Source organism: Podarcis tiliguerta (assembly GCF_965153285.1).
Source record: "Podarcis tiliguerta genome assembly, chromosome: 1".
Classification (NCBI taxonomy): domain Eukaryota; kingdom Metazoa; phylum Chordata; class Lepidosauria; order Squamata; family Lacertidae; genus Podarcis; species Podarcis tiliguerta.
Genome location: NC_139534.1, coordinates 66576395 through 66584876, shown reverse-complemented (window position 1 = coordinate 66584876; position 8482 = coordinate 66576395). Strand labels below are relative to the sequence as shown.

General features: G+C 41.0%; 2 protein-coding genes across 3 annotated transcripts in view; one reads left to right on the top strand and one right to left on the bottom strand.

The window, feature by feature from the left end:
• RIC3 (RIC3 acetylcholine receptor chaperone) overlaps positions 1 to 8482 on the top strand; it is a 513554-nt gene that overhangs the window by 279965 nt on the left and 225107 nt on the right. The window lies entirely within an intron of this gene.
• The window catches only part of RRAS2 (RAS related 2), a 32738-nt gene continuing 29548 nt past the window's right edge, over positions 5293 to 8482 (bottom strand). For both annotated transcript variants that reach the window (XM_083411083.1, XM_083411084.1), the window contains exons 5-6: positions 7870 to 7988; positions 5293 to 6549 (exon numbers count right to left, since the gene is read on the bottom strand). In XM_083411083.1, coding sequence (XP_083267209.1) covers positions 6462 to 6549; positions 7870 to 7988 — 207 coding nt within the window. In that variant the 3' untranslated portion in view covers positions 5293 to 6461. The remainder of the gene's footprint in view (positions 6550 to 7869; positions 7989 to 8482) is intronic.

Below are 8482 nucleotides of genomic sequence, written 5' to 3'. Positions count from 1 at the left end.
TCACCTCCTAAAAAACTTGTAATTGCTGTTATAAAGTCTAAGTCTCTTCAGCAATTTCCATGTGGTAAAGTGCCCCCTTTGATATGCCATCCTTGTGGAGGGGGAAACGACTTGGATGCATATTCTCCAAGTGAAACTTACTTGTTTTTAAGCCTGATATTTTGCTACAGTTGCCAAGACTGCCAGTCACAGTTGACAAGCTGATACATTTTCACACCTTAGTGCCTGTTTACTTACAGTGAAGCTTACCTGAAAAAAACAGACTCCTTTATTAGCTTTCAACTCCCCTGAATGAGCCTCAAATTACAGTTGGTGATCTGGCCATTCTCAGTGTACAGGAAATTTAGATTTCATCAGGGCTTGATGTTACAGCAAACAAAAAAGGAGGTTTTTAAAAAGCACACCTGTTGGCACAGGTCAACTGCACCTGTTAAGAAAGTCCAGGAATTCTCATAATACTTAAAAGTTCATTCAAAATAGCTTTATGCTCCTATTCCGGAAACCGCATGCTTTTGCTTCTCTGTGGAAAATATAAGTTAAGACAAAAACATTCCTCAGTCAATTATTTAATTCTTCAGATTTCAGACATTTTCCCTACATTCCTGGGATGTTAATTTTAAAAAAACCAAAAAACCACAGGGAGTTTTCATCATTTAGTTCCAATATGAGATTATTTGACATACAAAGTGCTGATACCAGGGTTTGAGGTTTCTTTGTGGAGAGGAAGATTGATTTACCAGAATTTATATATAATCTGTCAGGTTTATATCTAAACCTCTGCTCAGAATACAGCTTTTTATTGCATTCTAACATTTCAGCTTCTGTTGTGCAGACTGCTGCTTTTCAGATGATTTTCTTAAGTTTCCCTGCTACCGTATTGGCCCAAATATAAGCTGCACCCGCATATAAGCTGCACCCTTAAAATTCAAGGCTTATTTGCAGATGTTGCTACCAAGCCAGTGCCAGCCGGCCCTATTCAGGGCAGTAGTGCCGGGAGGCAGGTGCGCAGCTTGTTGGCAGTGCGTGTGCTCCCTAGCTGCTTGGCGGTGGGGGTGAACAGCACACCCACCTCCCAGCTGGTTGGCAGTGCACGTGCTCCCTAGCTGGTTGGCCTGCGCATGCTCCACCCACCCACTGCCACTGCCAATCAGCTGGGAGGCGGACACACCGCTCACCCCACCCCCAAGCAGCGCTCCCCAGCCGCTTTCAGCAGCATATGATAAAAAGTCATGAATATAAGCCGGACTTATATTCTCTTCACGGTCTGAAATTGGAAAGAGTGTGGCTTATATTTGGGCCAATATGGTATATCTAGTACTATTTTTCTAGAAAAAGAGGTGCCAGAGCTCACCATGAACGCCTCCCTTACCCACTTATAATGGCAATGGCCCCTACCTGAGGTGGTAGGAACTGAGTTCCGGCTGATAAAAACCCTGCCTGTATCTATTAATTTGTCAGATAAGTGAATCCATTTTATATGTAGCTCATCTTAAGAAAGACAAAAGGGAAATAGATCTAATAGGACACCCAAGGATTAAGCTTTTGAATTTACATAATAAACTTAAAACGCAGGCATCTGTTCAACAATTTGGGTACAGAACAAAAAAACGCTACATAAAAAAGGGTTAAGAGATCCCATTTGTGCAAGTGGGGGGAGGGAATGCCATTTGATAACATGTTGAAACACTAACAATTTTGAGACCAATCACTCCAAAAACAAGAAATCATTCTACAAAAAACAAAAAAAAAGAATTCTTCTTTTCCACATGGAAGAACTGAGATAACACAGGGGTGAGGGGGAGGAGAATAGCCATTCTATTTATTGCCTCTTGAGGTTTGTTCATGCTTGTCAGTTTTACTATTGAGTTCTCAATTGCCATCTTTTGCTGCGTTGATCAAATCGTTCTATGTTGCATGGTCCTTTCCCAAACATCTTATCCAATAATTTTGTACCAATCCTTTGTTTCCATCGTTTGCTTTGAACAGCCAGGGCTGCTGACCATGCGCTGCTATTCTGAGATTGCCACTACAAATGCTAATCCTTATGTACTTTGCAGATACGGAAATCTAATATGGGGGAGTGACTAATGGGTAACATTTGCACCAGATGACAATGTGGTAACATCATGGCACAATTTGTGCCACACAAGACATTATGAGGAAGAAGATCGTGTAGCATCTAATACAATCCAATGTCCAAGCCCTAGAATGTCACTGAAATTTTTGGCATTTGAAATCTCTCTCTCTTACACACACAGACACACTTTCTCTCTTTCTCTAAGTCATCACTGTGTTGCATTAGCAGAGCACAGGACTAGATTGACTATCTAGAGCAAACTGTCCCTGCCTTCTTTCACTTCTCTAGAATTGAAGTGCACAGCTGACACCATGCTATTAAGAACAGATGTGGCTCTTACTCCAGAAAGAGAATGCCATTGTGCTAATGATATTGAATGAGCAAAGTTTGCATGCATAAAAAAAAAAAGATTGCAGTGAAGTTAGAAGACAACAGGCCATACACTGAGTAAAGTTGAGTCCTATCCTACTTGATGGAATCATGGTCAGGTCTACACCTTCGTTGGAGAGCTGGTGGGAGTTAGATGCTAGAACAAATTCCCCACACCTCTTGGTGTCTCTTCTGCTATTATTCCCAACAATCAGTGTACCACTTCAGAGCCATTTGGTGCCATTTATACCAAAAGTATTTTGCAACTTTGGTCTGCACTAATAACTGGTGCTTCAGTGAGAGATGTGAATTCTGGACCAATGCCAAAACTGAAAAATAAAGACAGGTGTACAGGAAAGTTGTTTTGTTTTGTTTTGTTTTGTTTTGTTTTGTTTTACAGAATGCTTTCAATCTTCACAATTCCTATTGGGCATGCATACTGAAATGAAGTCATTCGCCCCTTGACGGACAGACAGACAGACATGGGAACTCAGACTAAATGCAGGAGACAGTCAACTCGTTTACGTATTGTGTTGCTGCTGCAGTTGCCCTGCATGAACAGCTGGGATATTGACTACATCCTCTCCCATCCTGTACGAAGCGACTGAGTGGAGCCAGAGCCAGTTTCTGTGGTTGCTGAGAAAGGCACACAACTGGGACACCAGTTGCTCTTTCTGGCCAGCTGAAGGGGCACTGGATGCAGCACTGCTAGACATCTGTCTCTCTCTCTCTCTCTCTGTCCTTCATTGAGCAACCTGAACAGCAGAAGGCATGTACTGCTTCAAGGGCTAAGCAAGAGAAAAGAGACAGGCAGCCGGATTCAGCCCAAAGCTTCCAATTGTTTTTTCTTTCCCATGTACCCACACAATTCCCAACTCTGGAAGTATCTCATTTTCCACCAGATAACTAAAAAGGTGTAGGTCCGATACAAGAGAGAGAGAGAGAGAGAGAGAGAGAGAGAGAGAGAGAGAGCTGGTTGAAAATGGGGTTTGTACAATAAGTTGCCACGAGTGGATATCAAAAACCAGGACGATTTCCAAATGCATTAAGCACCTTTGGCTGTCCAACATAATTTCTCCTCCTTACCCTGTGTGCCCCTAAATCTGTTGTGAGTTTCCTCCCATATTTGGGGCGGGGAGCAGGGAGATGAGGGAAGGCAAGTCCTGTTGCAGACCCAACTGTTTAGTTGGTTACTATCCCAGGAGGTAAGGTAAGGGACGCAGTGGCACTGTGGTCTAAACCACTGAGCCTCTTGGGCTTCCCAATCCGAAGGTAGGTGGTTCGAATCCCCATGACGGGGTGAGCTCCCATTGCTCTGTCCCAGCTTCTGCCAGCCTAGCAGTACAGAAGCATACTAGTGCAAGTAGATAAAACAGGTACTGCAGCAGGGGAAAGGTAAACAGTGTTTCTGTGTGCTCTGGCTTCTGTCATGGTGCTCCGTTGCACCAGAAGCAGTTTAGTCATACTGGCCACATGACCCGGAAAGCTGTCTGTGGACAAACACTGGCTCCCTTGGCCTGAAAGTGAAATGAGCATCACACCCCATAGTCATCTTTGACTGGATTCAATTGTTCGGGAGACCATTTTTATTTATTTATACCTATCCCAGGAACACAAAACAGAGCCATCTTGTGCAGTGCGTACCTAGTTGTTAGTTCAAAGTGGTGAAGGAGTTTGGCTTCTTCCCGTTATGGATCTTTTCCAAACTGAGGCCTGCAATTTCTAGTGAACAACCTTCCAGGTGTTGCAGACCAGTGGTTGATGGCTACATTCCAACCACACAAGGGTTAGAGGTTCTCTCTTTCCTTCACATTCACATCCCTACCTATAACCCAGGGCAAGCAAAAGGTAATCTCAAAAATGACTATTCAGATTCTTCAGGAAGATTTGGGAAATGGGCTTTAAGCTCATGCATTACTCTCCTCCCACTGGTGGTTGGAAGGGAACTACAAAAGTTATCTTCTGGCCCTAGGAGATAATAAAGTAAATATCAATACAGGTGAGTGAAGGGACCACAAATAAGGTCTGGGAAGATCAAGGACTGAGTACATGAGCCTAGGATCTGTTCCTAATCCTCTTCAATGAAGATTCAAGACAAATAAGGGAAGACAATGTACAAGCCTACTCTGCTTGTACATGCACTACCTTGCCAATTCTCCCATGATTTACTTACATAGTGACACGCTCATTAGCCAAGAGCGCTTGTGAAGTTGGTCCCAACTTATCTGGCTCTAAGATAAAGTGATCTGTGCTTTTGGAAGGGTGGGAGAGGAACAAAGGACATAATTAACTCTGCACATGAAGAGGGCTGAATCCTCATCAGGACTTGTGCCTTGAAACTGCTCATAAGTTGAAAGTTAAGAAACACCCTGGTTGATACCCTGGTTGATCTTTTAATCAGACAGCTCTTGAGTTATTTTAGCCTGAAAATGTGTAAGCCCATATTACTGTTTCAGAAACTGGTCTCTCCAAACCTTGAGCCAGTGCTTAAAAGAAAATGGAAATAGACAGCGGAAATTCTCTTCCCATAAATGACTATATCCAGTGCTATTTTCTAGAAAAATAGATGCCGGAGCTCACCGTGAACTTCTTCCTTGTTCTCTTAGAATGGCAATGGTGCCCACCTGAGAGCTCCTGCTGAAAAAAAAACCCTGACTAGATATCCTATTTAATTCTAGCACCTGAACTTATGCAAGGGTATGCTTAATAACCTGCTTTATACTTATGGTAAGGCGACAAAAACTGCAAATACAACCCAGTATTTAATGTCACAGAATAAGCCTGAATTATTTGGCTACCTTTTGTGTCATTCAGAGTTGAACAGCATTCACAACTGAACAAACATGTAAAGGTTTGTACAGTTTAATAGTCACATAATGGTCAGTCATTTGTAAAGGGTATGGAAGGCAATTTGAAAAACATGACAGTTTAACAGATACACTGGGCAGGCACATAATCGGCCACTGGTGTATACAACTGGAACAGAAAAGAGGTTCTACCACAGTTCTGCAGATCTTGCATTAATTTTGTCAGTTAAAAGTGTACTGTGAGAATTAAATACTCATCTTTACATTTACACGTTATGCCATGAAAGCATATTTGCTTACAAACATATAAAAATACTTGTTAACTAGTTTGATAAGAAAATAATGTATAAAAGTATATAGCAAAAAACATTTAATCATCTGACAATGAAAAGAGAAAATTCATCTTTTTTTTTATCTTACATCAAAACAAAAAAACCAAAAAACAGCTACAGGTTTAGTTTTCTTGAATCCCTTACCTGGAAAATACAAAAGGAAGACACAATTTATTCCAAACCATGATGTAAAATCTTCTAAAACTGAAACAAATGCCCAAGTCCAGAGTGAGCACAGGTATTTGGCCACATAGTTGTAATAATAATAAATCCTGTAGCTGTTACTGGAGCCATAAAATAAATACAGTAGACTGTTGACCACTGAAAAAGCTGCAGCATAAACAAGAGCTGAAACACACAAAAAATATTTACTGACAATGAAATTCAGTGTATTGGCTTCCTGTAAGGCAAGCTGAATTTTGAAGTCTAACCTACTAAAGGGTAAAACCTTCAAATCCACTTTTTAAAAAAATACTCTACATTTTGATCAGAGGATTCCCTCTCAAGTGTGATTAATACAGATGTCACAAGTGGAAAAAATACCCATACCAGCAATGCTTAAGCTTGACTTCAATACCTTGTTTAATATTGTTTTGTTTCCTTTGTGAATAAAACTCCACAAGGTGCAAGCTTCTTGACACAAGAGGAGAAAGAAACCGGGAAGTATTAAAAGAAGCCTTAGTGTTTTGACATCTGCCCTGAGATGACTAAGATGTCTTCTAGACTGGGTCAGCCTTGTTCTTTTAGCCTAAGGCTACTTTGGTGACCATTTATACAACATGCACATATAAGGCTAGACAAAACACTGAGACACATAGAAAGGTAGGCAGAAAGGTAGAATTAATCTGGCAGTTGACAGCTTGGTTCAGAGGATTCTTAGAAGATGACACAATGACATCCTTTCTTGTCCTTTTCTTTCCTTGTCGGCTCTGGGGAAGGAGGGCATTCTTGCTCTTGAAATTTCCTGTGAATGAAGCAAAAAATGCCCATAGAAGCAATACACTCCAGTCCAATGCAATTACATATATATAAAAGGGGCACTAACTTTGCTTTTCAACTGACCCTAGATTCCTCTGCTAAAAAATACAGCTGCACTGTCAATACAGACCATTGTCCATTTCTCTTAATATACATAGGTCTGAAGATGAAAGCAGATTTCATCTTTTAGGAATATGTGTGATATTACTGCAGCAATGCAGCAAGCAGCCGAGGTATTCGAGGGAATAAAGAGACCCTTTTAGCTCCCAGACTGATGTGTTTTGTGGAGATCCGATCAGGTTTTGTGGAGCATTCACTGTTGGCAATACTTGAAATGTCTCATCCTAGCCTCTTCTCCCACAGCATGGTGTCTTCTGCCAATGCTTGGTTGGAAAGGACTGTAGAAACAGCCTAGGTTGAAGGCTTCACCCCTTCTAGAGGCCAGACGCACAGCAACAGCTGTCCCATGGCAGTATCCTAATACACACTGGTGTGAGTGCAGCTTGATTGTACAATGCTGTTGATTGCTAGAACTCAAAACAGCAACATAGGCAACACATCCCAACAGAAGTATTACTGAATGAAAAATGTGCTCAAGTTAAAGTAACGGTGTCTGATGTGTGTAGCTTTTCAAGATATTTTACATTAAACAGCAAGTGTTCCTGCTTATAACACTTCTCTTTTTGTTATTAAAGACAGGAAGCTTGAGATAGCGAAAGGCTTTCCATCTACCCTGATAGACTATGAACAAGAGAAGTGCTCACTTTACGCTTCCCTGGCAATGTCAGGCTAACAGAAAAACTACATATCCTCATTAAGGAGATTTTTAGAAGGTGAACTGAACACAGTGTTGTCCTGAAGGAAAAGGGTAGTACTGTACAAGAACAAGCTGAGTCAGTGCCCAGTGTCAATGTTGCAGTTCCACAATACATTGTCTATAACAAGACAAGGGTTAAGATATTATATAGGACAATTCACGCTGGAACTCTTGGCAACATTAACATTCCCCATTACATGCTACTGTTAAATGACCTAGTCATACTGTGACAACAGTGTCAAGGTGGATACATTTAAACAAGATGCAAGGGAAATTGCTACACATCTGCCAAAAGAAAAAAGAAAAAGTGTGCGTTCCTATGTGTCTCACATTAATTCTAGTGTTACAAAAACATAGTAGTTTACATTTTGTTACAGTATTCAGGCACTGTCCCTATACAGAAATATCAAAGGGAAGCTGTGTTTCTTTTCTTTCTTTCTTTCTTTTTGTTAAAGTGCATTTCAATATATTTACAATACATGGGCTTACCTTATAACTCTGACAAGCTCATGAAAAGCTTGGTCTACATTCAGTCGTATTTTTGCTGATGCTTCCATATATGTTACCTTCAGCTGCCTTGCTAGTTGCTGACCTTCCTCTTGCGATACCTGAAAACAAGCCGAGATAGGATACACATTCAGCAATCTACTGATGCTTTCCAACTGGCTGAATACTCTCATCACCTACAGCAATTTTTGCATATTATCGGCACTGCAGTCCTGTGAAAAGGCTTCTTCAACTCTGGTCTTTGTCAATATGTTATTTGAATACAAATGCGTTTTTTAAAATTTAGAGCCCAAAGCTCTGTATGTTTAAAAATGTGAAGACAGAGCCTAAGAAGGCTTAGAATCAAATTGTTTCCATATAAACTTTGAATGTAGAATTTATACACAGAAGTGTTGCAACTAAACACTGGCCTCAGATCAATAGCCTGAATGTTGCAGTGACTGAGAAGGTAACAAAAAATATGAGGAGCCTGGCCAGATCAGACCAATGGTCCAACTAGCCCAGCATCCTGCTTCTCCATAGCAGCCAACTGGCTGTTTTGAAAAACACCATTAGCAGGGCTTGAGAATGATGGCTCTCTCCTGGGCTTTGGTCC